The 11,648-nt window shown below is 42.5% G+C and overlaps 2 protein-coding genes across 3 annotated transcripts; both read left to right on the top strand.

Annotated features, from left to right (window-relative positions):
* The first annotated feature begins 244 nt into the window (after nt 1-244).
* tsnaxip1 (translin-associated factor X interacting protein 1) lies at nt 245-5,732 on the top strand. Of its 2 annotated transcripts, none has more exons than XM_062389489.1 (11): nt 245-371; nt 1,043-1,124; nt 1,414-1,554; nt 1,671-1,764; nt 2,037-2,233; nt 2,441-2,582; nt 2,998-3,164; nt 3,265-3,378; nt 3,462-3,544; nt 4,285-4,408; nt 4,762-5,732. In XM_062389489.1, exons 1-11 carry the CDS (start codon nt 316-318, stop codon nt 4,849-4,851), a joined length of 1,290 nt encoding a protein of 429 aa, XP_062245473.1. In that variant the 5' UTR covers nt 245-315; the 3' UTR covers nt 4,852-5,732. The 2 variants fall into 2 exon arrangements, with proteins under 2 accessions (XP_062245473.1, XP_062245474.1); XM_062389490.1 differs by having other exon boundaries at nt 3,001-3,164.
* A 347-nt stretch (nt 5,733-6,079) lies between these two features.
* nutf2 (nuclear transport factor 2) lies at nt 6,080-10,383 on the top strand. The gene is made up of 5 exons (XM_062390550.1): nt 6,080-6,166; nt 8,031-8,150; nt 8,636-8,707; nt 9,040-9,138; nt 9,417-10,383. Exons 2-5 carry the CDS (start codon nt 8,052-8,054, stop codon nt 9,528-9,530), a joined length of 384 nt encoding a protein of 127 aa, XP_062246534.1. The 5' UTR covers nt 6,080-6,166; nt 8,031-8,051; the 3' UTR covers nt 9,531-10,383.
* The last annotated feature ends 1,265 nt before the right edge of the window (nt 10,384-11,648 follow it).

The raw sequence follows: 11,648 nt of genomic DNA on the forward strand, positions 1-11,648 counted from the left end.
TACTTATTTATCTTTTTAGTCTATTGCTGTCTATTTAGTCTATTGAATCCAACTTAATGGCTTATCTTTCGTTTAAAGAGCAGCTCTTTCCAGTGGTTGGACAAACGTCTATTTCCTGTAGTTAAACAGAAAGAGTGAGACTTATACAAGTGGAAATCTAGTCAGGCAGCGCCGCGGTCAGCTCTGTGGGTCCTGCTGCGGGCACCGTCCTTGTTACCATGGGAACCAATCCACAGCGCTACTTCCTGTGATGCTAACCTCGAGTTGAGAAAACAGCTGACGCGTCGATATTTAACCGTCGGTTAATCGCAGGATATGTCACCGCAAAGAGATGTTAAACTTCCACCGCTATCACCGACACAAAACCAAAGGCAAGTGACGAGGAAACCGCTGTAGAGACATGTTTTACCGGTCGGTTGGTGCTGCCTGTATAAATCAGTGAGGGCAAAGCTCGTAGAGGCACTTCCTGTGTCAAAGAACCTGCCACTGATATATAAATGCAGCTGCCACTGTTGCCACACTTAGGAGGCAGCTACCGTTGTTGCCAACTTTGCATCTGCCAATGTTGCCCCACTTTGGAGGCAGCTGCCACTGTTGCCACACTTTGGAGGCAGCTGCCACTGTTGACAGACTTTGGAGGCAGCTGCCACTGTTGCTAGACTTTGGAGGCAGATGCCTCTTTTGCCACACTTTGGAGGCAGCTGCCGTTGTTGCCACACTTTGGAGGCAGCTGCCACGGTTGCCCACTTTGCATCTGCCACTGTTGCCACACTTTCGAGGCAGCTGCCACTGTTGCCACATTTTGGAGGCAGCTGCCACTGTTGCCAGACTTTGGAGGCAGCTGCCACTGTTGCCAGACTTTGGAGGCAGATGCCTCTTTTGCCACACTTTGGAGGCAGCTGCCATCTAGCCACACTTTGGAGGCAGCTGCCGTTGTTTCCACACTGTTTAGAGGCAACTGCATCTGCCTCTAGGAGCTGCTGGTGTCTCGCCGTTAAATTAACAATGCTCACCTCGACTTAGCCCTGTTCTTTTGTTTCAGACTTACAAATGACCACAGTGTTCCAAATAACACTGTCCAGATGCCAGCGGAGGGAAAAGAAGGACATTGTGCAGTGAGAAAGGTAAGTAAACTATCAACAGGTTCATCTAAGCTCTGAGGATTTCAGTCAGAGTAAGTTTACCTTATGTTATTAAGAATAGGCAAGTTTAATTTGATTGCTGCAAAGATATTAAGTAAATATCAACAGACGTTGGGATGAATGAGAGCTCATGGCGGACTGTGAGACTGCCGGACCATGCAGCCTATATAAACCACTGTCTTTAGTTTATACAGCCAACCATTGTTTTTCACTGTCATTGTAAAGTCAAACACCTGTCTTGTCTTTTGTGTGTTTGTGTGTGCCATGTTAGTTGTGTGTTGCAGGCGGCAGTCACATTTATGCAGGCGCAGGGAGAAATCCCCAACTTCTGATGCACATGGAAAACTATGTGACAAGGGAGCTTCATACTATCAGTCCCAATGAGCCCAAACACCAGGAAGTGAAGCTACAGGTGCTGTGGCTTTTTTTTTACAATACAACCAGAGAAAAATAATGTATAAGTCCATGTTCAGTGAACATTTATTATTGTTTATCTGTATTGCATATCTCCATCTACCTTGACAACAGGTCTACCGTCATATCTTTGGTTGTTTCATCAAAGAGTTCAAAACCTACCAACCCATTCTGTCTGCTATCAAAAGGGAATATGAAAACACATTAGGTCAGTAGCTCTGCAAAAACCTGCCTCATCCTTTTAATCATTATTCAAAATTCAATTATAATTTGAAATTGTTATCATTCTGAAGTTCTCAGATTTCGAAGTGATTTTTCTCTGCCACAAAATCTGAAAGAATTACAAGATGAAAAAATATGTATTTTGGAGAAGTTTATTTAAGTTGTTTTCATCAAATCAACTGTCAAAATTGTCACCAATAGTTTTATCCCATAAAGTATAATAAAAGATTCTTTACCACTCAATAAACATTTGTTTAGCATACCAGCAGGATCAAATCCGAGAACTGGAACCGCTGCGATCCCAGCTGTGGCTGGTGAGGGAGGAATGTGAGCGGAAAATTCAAGCTCGCTCTGGAGAGGAGCAGGCGGAGATCGGAGCCTTGAAAAGGGAGAAGCAGCAGCTGCAGAGGGACATCGAGGCCACGAGGGAGAAAGACACAGGCCTTCAGCAAGTGGTACATACCTTTGTATATTTATTAAGTCATGTCACTTTTAAGGGCTTACAACTTGGTGTGATCAGTTTACAGATTAATTCTGTTTTTCCAATATTTATTGAAAGAAAAAAATTGACATTTTTATTATAGTAGAGTTCAGATCATAAGGTTAATTTTATATTAGCAACCTTTTGCGTTAGTCACCCCATATGTTCCCTTCCTCTCCAGGTAGAACATCTGCAGTGTGAGCTGTCTAACCAGTATCTGCGGTACCGGGAGGAGCGTGACGCCCGCAGGTTGCTGATTGGGCAGCTCAGTTACCTAACAAGAGCTTCTGGGAAGGAGGAGCATACTGCAGATGAAAATACAGGTGAGCCATTTAGCAGGTAAATGAAATCACTGTTCATTTATTTTTTCTATTCTACTTCTTTAGAAACTAACCCACTGAATAAGAATGTCTGGTAAACATCCTACCAGGTGTAGACTGTGGTTTTATGACAGCCACAGAGCCTCAGGTGTGATTTTCCTCTTCCTCTATTTTGTTACAATAAACAAAAAGATCAACCTAAACATGTCTTCTACAGTTTTATATGTTCAATCAATCAATCCATCAATCAAAAATATAGTACTTCAATATGATGCATTTAAAAACCAAGCCGAAAGTTTGATTTCCTGGAGGATTTATTTTATGTTAGTAATTTATGAATAAGTGACTTAACCAAATATGCAACTATAAATATCCAAAAACAAGCATATTATGTTGATATCTGTTTCCCTTATGAAAGAAGAGGCCAAGGACCCAGAGGCGCTGCAGCTCGCTCTGAGGGTATGTCGAGGAGATCTGACTACAGCCCAGGAGGAGCTCACCAGGATGAAGGCAGAGTACTGGGATGTTGTACCACGGCGCAACTGGGACACCCTGGAACAAACACACAAGCAGACACTACTGCAGGTATCTTATAAACTGTACTCATAGTAAACCTGCATATAATTCAGTATCCTCATCAGAATTAGTGTTTAAAAATTATTCATAAAATTCTTCTTCTGTCCAGTTGAAGACGCTGCAGGGTGACTTTAATCAGCTGAGGAGTGAGTACATCACCTTGCTGGAGCTCCATAAACGAAGTGACATGCCGGTTGAGACACTCGACTCAACTACTGTGCAGGTAGAAGAACTTTACTTCAAAAGTGGACACAATATGCTGTGGTGATTTTGTAAGGAGCTGAGTTTCTCCAATTTCATTCTCAGGTGGATTTGAGTTTGTCTAAAGGACAAAGCCAATTTCAGTCGAGCCAGCGTGAGAGCGACACCCTCACTGTCCAGGAGCTCAGGTGACATGAATAAGATGCATAGAAAGCACACACACAATTATAGTCAAGTATATTCATACCATCCTAAATTACAAACTGCTTCAAAGGGGCTTCACAATCTCTACTAAATACAACTCCCTCAATTCAGATAAATACAAACCTGACACATATACATTAAAAGAATATAGACAAGTTATTCTCTTCGACACAAGCAGGTGTTTGTAACTCAGATTCAGAGAACACTGAGGTAATTTTATCCATCGTCCAAAATTCCATGTACAAGAAGTCAGTCCAGAACAGGTTATTAAAAACAGGCAAGGAGCCAAAAAATGAAAACAGCCAGTAAAGGTCACACAGAGAGAGGCTACACAAGGAAAAACATGAACACATGATGTGTACATGAAGGGGACTATGATATCCTGGCAGGGGATAATGAGCAGATCAGACTAAAGGGGATTGTTGGTGGGAAGCACAGACCGTGCCTGAGAAATACACACTGCAATAACAGGAAATGTTATGATATCAAAATAAAGCAGGAAATGCAATGTTAAAGGGTTATAGGCATGTTGCAGTTCTCTTTTGCTCTATCCCTATTTGTTTTCTTCAAGAGAGTGTGTGTGTGTGTGTGTGTGTGTGTGTGTGTGTGTGTGTGTGTGTGTGTGTGTGTGTGTGTGTGTGTGTGTGTGTGTGTGTGTGTGTGTGTGTGTGTGTGTGTGTGTGTGTGTGTGTGTGTGTGTGTGTGTGTGTGTGTGTGTGTGTAGGGAAGACGTGAGCACAGCGTTCCCTCTGAAGACGGATGAGGAAATCAATGAACTTTTGACCTTGGCTCAAAGTGAAGCAGACAGAAACAATGACATCATGTCCTCCAAGAGGCTCCACAGCTTGGTAAGTACCTGCAGAGGTCAATCAGAACCAGAATCAGGGTTCATTGCCAAGTGGGTTTACACATGCAAGGAATTTGCTGTGGTATGTTTACTACAGTACAGTACAGTACAGTGTAGTACAGTGTAGTACACCATAGCCTGACATGCACATCCTTAAAGAGATATCTACAAATCTCCAACACACATTACAACACTGGGTTTAACTGTTGTTCAGCATTTAGTAGCTCTAACTCCATTAAAATCCACTCAGTTTCAGATATATCATGGTGCTTTTAATTTGTCACAGGTCTGTAGTTTGAAAAACCGTCTTACCTTTTCTAAAATGTTTCTTTCTCGACTTTAATTCTCAAACAGCCTGAAGAATCTGGTGTGGCAGCCCAACCTCCAGTTCTTGACCAATCCGAGGACAATGTTGAATCAAATAGTTTTCCAGACAGCAACTGATATAAAGTTGTAATATTTGTATTCGTGCCATTCACCTCTGCTGTTAAGGGACCAGAAATCCAAATCCCACCAATTGATATATTAACTGTCAAATGTGCCTTGTAGAGTTGGTAAAGGTCATCTTGCAATATAATTATAATGTGTATCTTTATTCTCTATTCATTACATTGTTAACAGACTTTAAATGTGCAGTTTTCTTGTTAAATGGACAAACTGGACCTGCACATAAAAGAAAGAGCTATTCATTCATTTCCAGATTGCATGAAAAACCACAGAATAGAGACCACACTTAAGAGTCACTGCATCAGAGAGGTACGTTTTCTGTGGTGCACAGTTATCAGAGCCCTGCACCATCAGGCGCAGTCTGTACCCACAAGGTCAGACGGCAACGAAAAGAAACTAACACATTTCAAAAATAACTTACAACATGTGGCTATCCCAACCGGGCCTTTATCCAAACAACAAAAAGGAAAAACAGGGCAGAAAGGGAGGAAAAGAAAGATCAACAGAACAATGTTGTGATCCCTTATGTTGCTGGAAAATCAGAAACAACAAACACCACATCCCAGTACACATCAAGCCTACCAACACACTGAGGCAGACACTGGTCCACCCCAAAGTCAAAACACCCAGAGTATCAGAGCAATGTAGTATATGCAGTTGAATGTAGTGAGGAATGCTCAGACCTGTACATTGGGGAAACTAAACAACCCAGCCCAGCACAGGAGAGCCAGCTCCTCAGATCAGGACCCAACAGTCCACCTACATCTAAAAGGACAAGGGACATTCACTGGAAGACAACAATGTCCACATATTGGCCAGGGACGACAGGTGGTTTGAAAGAGGATGGAGCATCAAAATAAATAAAATGTAATGATCACTATTGTTGATGAGTTCACAGATTTGTTTTACATTTTCTTTTTGAATATGTCTTTGATAGAGACCCTGTGAAAAGCCTTCAGATAATCTACAGGCAGTGGGCAATTGATTTTGGAAACATATTGGTGTTGAAGTTATTATAATTTTCTAAATACAATTTAAAGTAAATGATGCAGTTCACAACAATAGGACTATGATCGAGCTACTACTACTACTGTAATAGTAATAATATAATAACACTGTAATACAAATATCACCAATAATCAACATCATCGTCATCATGATTTGAGCTGCAGAAAGATCATAGAAACAAACTACCAAGGAATGTAAACAACCGAGTGACGTATGATGACTCCAGCCCCCACAATGCCCCGCGCGCTGACGCCGGCACGTCCTGAGACCGATCTGCAGCCGGCGGCCTCGGCGGAGCGGAGCGGTAAGTTCTTCTCTCTGGTTTCCAGGCAGCGCTCGTCTGGAGCAGTGAATGGAAACATGTGTGGAAACCGAGCCCGCTGCGTCAGCCCCGCGTTTGGACCCGGACAGCGGGGTGTTCCGGGCTGGTTCCGCTGCTCCGGCCCGGCTCGGGGCTGGCGTCGGGCACGCCTATGTAGGGCAGCTGTGTCCGGGCTCCGGAGCGCTGTGTCCGCGGGCCCGCAGGAGGCACTTGGAGGAGACGGGGTATTTTTAGCCTCCAGCGAACATGCCAGCGTCAGACAACCGGCCCGCGTGTCACCCTCAAGAAATACCATGTAAACGGAGGCTTACCCGAGTCTAACTCGGGATTTAAACCAGGCTAAGTTAGCAAAACAAGACAGCTCACAAGCTAGTATTAGCCAGTTAGCTGCTGAAATGAGCTTATCAGTAGATCAACCTCTCTAAATCAGATTTCATCTCACTCCCCCGGGCCTCGAACCCAACGTGGGCTGGTTTTTACACTGTGTTTGGGTTTGTCCTCCAGTGTCGGAGCTCAGAAACAACAGTGGAGGCTTTTAATGAGAGCACATGACCCGTGTTGTCACTGGGAGGCCTCGGTTAGACTGGGACATGGACACCGGGGGCATCGGGGTCGCCTTGTTGTGTTTATTACACCCTCGAGTATTGAATCCTGATGTAGTGGTTATTTCCACGAGCTGGAGGAATCTGCCAGTAACTGTCACTGGTGCACATGTAAAGCTTCTACGGCGTCAGGGCTTCTTTTTAAAATGACACCGCCCCATAAACATGTGTAGAAAGTATGAAACACTTTAAAGTTACATGTATTTATATTGTAACCCGTTTTTACTGTTGGTTTATACTTTCAAATTATCTTATTTTATGTTCTTTTACACAGTTTTATTTGACTTACTCTCTCTGGCTAATAATATAATAATAACACTGATAACTTTAGTAGATTATTTCCATCTCTTATCTATACCACTTGTGCTTGTATGGTCATCAGGGACTGGAGCCACTACTACTACAACTGTAGTAATATATTAATACTATACTAGCAATAATAGTAGATAAATTCCATCCATCTGGGGTCGGAGCCACTACTACTGCTAATATAATAATGTAATAATGCTTTAACTTTTTAGTGATTTATCCTCTTCATGTATTTCTTTAAATTATTTCTAATTTATTTTAAATTTAGCCTTTTTGCGTCTGCCTCTTGTGTTAACTCATTGCAAACTGATGAGTTAGCGTTTCCTCAGTCCCTGTTTTCACAGAGCGTCTTCATTTCTTAGTGTTCTGTTAAGCCCTAGCTTTGTGTGTGTGTGTGTGTGTTTTTGTGTGTGTGTGTGTGTGTGTGTGTGTCTGGGGGAGGTGTTTTTTTTGTGAAGCACTTTGTGTTTCTGATTGTATGAAAAGTCCTGTATAAATAAAGTCTGGTTAACTTTGTAGTCTGTTGCAATAGAAGCTCCATACACAGGGCATGAGGAGACTGGCTGTTCATGGTGCCCACACTAGTGGGTTTACAGTAGACTCACTACTAACCAGAGGAACGTTGTCATGTGGTTGTCGTAGTGCTCGGCAGGTTTGACTCATCAGCCAGACTGTGGTGTGACAGGGAAGGAGTAAAGTGAACTTGGTCAATAAAGCGCTGTGTGCATTGTCTCTGTTTCAAATCAACTTATTATTTAAAATGAAACTCTGGAAAAAAAAACTTTAGTTTAGTGTTACAGCCTCTGTAGATTTTGACTATTAGAGATTGTAACATATGATCGATTTAACACTTCTTTCACCCACGTTTTGTTTATTTCTCTCTGGCTCCCACCATCTCTCTAACCCTGTTCCCTTCTCTCTCCCCATCCTCCCAGTGTGTCGCAGGGTGATTCAGGATGGTGGACCAGCCTCCGTGGGAGCAGATAGGTTCCAGCTTCGTGCAGCACTATTACCAGGTGTTTGACTCTGACAGAACACAACTCGGATGCATATATGTGAGTGGAACAGAACCATGTCTTTGTTGAGTTACGAGATGTCTCATCATAGGGATGGGCTGCGTTTGCAGAGATTTGGGGAATGAGATGTAGCAGGTGCTCCTGCTGAGTGGAGGTCAGATGAAAGCTTTGTCATGAATTCCGAGTTGTCTGTGTTAACAACAAGGTAAACATAACAACACAACATTTACAAAATGTAAACTAAGGCCAAAAAACTGCAGGCATTATGTTGTCTTTACTAAATTGTTCTTTTCCCTGAACAACATATAATAAATATATGATAAACATTTAATAAAATTATAAGAAACGTAAGACTGTTGCAGCTGCCAAAGCAGAGATGGAGGAGCGAGGACGTCAACTGTGCTAAAAACCTGATAAAGTATGTCTAACTGCGATGTTCATTTACTGTTGGCAGGTTTTTATTACTTAATTTCACTCATTCCAGCTTAGTAACCTAATGACCCCTTTGTTTCTGCTCCACACAGATAGATGCATCATGCCTTACGTGGGAAGGACAACAGTTCCAGGGGAAAAGAGCAATTGTCGAGAAACTCTCTGTGAGTTTTATTTAGTAACTTATTGCTTTATACAGAGGTAACAATTGTGGTGGGGGGGACCCCGAACCTTTTACTGTAACATCTATGGATACAGACAGCAGTAGGTAATTAGCATGTATGTAAGCCCTCCCATGTGTTTGTGAGTTCAGTGATAATCATGCTACTCTCTCTGTTTTAACTAAAGTGATGAAATAGTTACAGATAAATTAGGTGATTCTTGGGCAAATGTCTTGATGTCTGCTCTTTTATCTATTTATTTATTATCTTGTCACAATAATTAATTCCTGAATTAATCTTTCTCTTATCTGTGTGTGTATGTGTTTTTTTGCCAGAGCCTCCCCTTCACAAAAATAGCGCATAGTATAACAGCGCAAGATCACCAGCCAACTCCAGACTGCTGCATCTTGAGTATGGTGGTAGGACAGCTAAAAGTAAGAAGCACAGTCATTCATGCTTTATTCAGATCAGGAACATAATAAGATGCATTGTTCTTTATTTGTTTGATGTAGGTGTATATAATGCCAGTGAGTGTTTTTGGAACTGTTAAACGCAGTAACGTAACATTTTGTCTTTCAATGACAATTTCCTTCTTCTATTTCTTTCACTGAGTTGGATTTAAAACATGCAAGAGAAACTACTTTAGTGTCCATGCAATGCCATCCTCCATCTCAGTCTTTGTCCTGAACCTCTTCTGTGTGTTTGACTGCAGGCTGACGAAGACCCCATCATGGGATTCCATCAGAGTTTCATCCTCAAGAACATTAACGATGCATGGGTGTGCACCAATGACATGTTCAGGCTGGCCATTCACAACTTTGGCTAGGCCCGCTCCCTGCCCTGGTGGGCAGGGGCAGCCAAAGGGAAGGGCACTGTGTGAAGTATGGATGGATGGACGGTGTGGAGGGTGGGCGGAGTCGAGGATGGAGAGAAGAGGGAAATCTCGTTTCCTACCCCCCCCCTCCTGCTGTCTTATTTACGCCTGTCTGGAAAATCAAGCAAACACCGAATTGTCGATGTCAATCACTGAACCTCATCCAGGTGGGTTTTCAGACCACCCCAGCCAGTAGAGCTGCAAAGGGTTTGTACCTGAGAGCCGGCCGACCAATCAGACGTCCCCGCCTGTCACTCTGCTGCTCTGCATGACGCTGGGAGACCCTCATTACAATATCTACACTCAAGCCACCAGAAAGACAAAACAGCTGACCGACGCCATTAACGCATCCTCTGCTCGGCTCCCTGACCTTCATTACTCTATTCTAACCCGATCTGCTGTTGACTCCACTGCTGACACCTCAGATCTGGTAGCACTGTTGTTCACTGGTTTGAAGATCCATGTTCAGGTCCAGTGTCAGCTTCATCTTCACTTCTGACTTGTGTTATAATTTGTTTTTAGATGACACTTGTGCATTGACTTTAGCTTGCCTTAGTGCATTTGACTGATTTTATTATTCTTTTAACTCATTGTTAACTTTGCCATGATTCACTCCAGGTTTTTCCCTCGCAACCAAAGAGTCATGGAGGACAAAGTTTGACCCTGCTGTGTGATATGCTCTGATCTTACATGCTCTCTCTTTCTATCTCTGTCTGCCATTGTCAACCTCAGACTTTCTCACACGTCTGGCATGGACGACAGCCATGATACACAATAAAACCCTGACTTTTTTTCTTAATGCTTATGGATGTGTCTCTGTATCATTCTCTTTGACTAATTGTTTCCCCAGTCGGTCTCCACAGTGACTCCTCGTACAAGTGTTTACCTTAAAGCAGACACAATGCTCATATTCAGGTTCATAACTGTAAGTATGGTTATTACTTGAAAATATGTACATGTTCTAATGTTCCAAAAACACATCACTTTCTTCATACTGTCCATTGCTGCAGCTCCTCTTATGTCTGCCTCCACTGTTGCTAAACCTGGCTCTGTTAGGGGTCGTGCCAGACCAGCCGCTAGGTGTGCATTATGCAAGTGTGACATCACAATGGTTTGGGAAGTATGGCCCGTACTACTGACGAGGTGTTTCAGGGGCTTCAGTGTTTTTTTGTGGGGGGAGAGAGATGTCTTTACCACAGACTTGGGGCTTTTTCACTTTTAGAGCTTTTATATTCACATAAAACCGAGATAACACGTTAGAGGAAAGAAGTAAAACGCATCATCTGCCTTCTTAAAGTACAAATCAGTACACTATTACTTTTTGCAGATTGTTTGGGGACTGAACTACCAGAGATTAGCTGGTTTAAATGTATTGTGATCTAATTGATAGAAAACAGTCAAATGAATATACATCCAGCCTCTGGAGAAAAAATATATATAATTTACATTGTTTACTGTTGCAATGTTACACTTTTTTGCTTTTGTGTTTGTCACACAACTTCAAGTGGAACCAAAGCAGTCCCTGAAAGGTGCTACAACCGACTGTGACCAGTCAAATATCTCATCATACTGAGCACATGATGTCATACTGTTGGCATCTGTATGATTCATGTGTTGGAACAGCTGGTATTCATCTCTTCATTTGAACTCTGTTTCCTTCTCGGGGTGCAGCAGTGATTTGGTCATTGGTTTGTTCACTGACTTCACTGTGAAGATTGCATCATTTGTTAACGAGCACTGAGGGGAGGACGCGAGACACATGCACGTCTGGAACAAGCAGCCAGTCACCTGATGTGCTCTCGGTCATTAAGAGGAGGCAGGTTGTGGTGCTGGTTGAGCTGGATTACATTATAAAGACAGGTGCTCCTATTATTTTAGCCACCTGCATTCAAACCAATAGGAAGCCATAAGAATAAACATACACCTCTTGGTATTGTGCAATGCAGCTCCACAGCATCACAAAGTGAAACACATAAAATGGTCACACAATTATTGAACACATCTTTAACAGTTTCAACAAAAAACTTAAGATCTTATATTTGATTGGACTTTAGTGTTGCATCATTAACG

Source organism: Platichthys flesus, chromosome 6 (genome assembly GCF_949316205.1).
Source record: "Platichthys flesus chromosome 6, fPlaFle2.1, whole genome shotgun sequence".
Taxonomy (NCBI): domain Eukaryota; kingdom Metazoa; phylum Chordata; class Actinopteri; order Pleuronectiformes; family Pleuronectidae; genus Platichthys; species Platichthys flesus.

What these genes read in the sequence shown, in the direction of transcription:
- tsnaxip1 (XM_062389489.1), top strand. Translation starts at nt 316, where the DNA reads ATGTCACCGCAAAGAGATGTTAAACTTCCACCGCTATCACCGACACAA. An exon ending in TACTGCAGATGAAAATACAG is followed by an intron (nt 2,583 to 2,997) that starts GTGAGCCATTTA and finishes CCCTTATGAAAG; the next exon opens with AAGAGGCCAAGGACCCAGAG. An exon ending in CCAAGAGGCTCCACAGCTTG is followed by an intron (nt 4,409 to 4,761) that starts GTAAGTACCTGC and finishes ATTCTCAAACAG; the next exon opens with CCTGAAGAATCTGGTGTGGC.
- nutf2 (XM_062390550.1), top strand. Translation starts at nt 8,052, where the DNA reads ATGGTGGACCAGCCTCCGTGGGAGCAGATAGGTTCCAGCTTCGTGCAG. An exon ending in CACAACTCGGATGCATATAT is followed by an intron (nt 8,151 to 8,635) that starts GTGAGTGGAACA and finishes TGCTCCACACAG; the next exon opens with ATAGATGCATCATGCCTTAC. An exon ending in TGGTGGTAGGACAGCTAAAA is followed by an intron (nt 9,139 to 9,416) that starts GTAAGAAGCACA and finishes GTTTGACTGCAG; the next exon opens with GCTGACGAAGACCCCATCAT.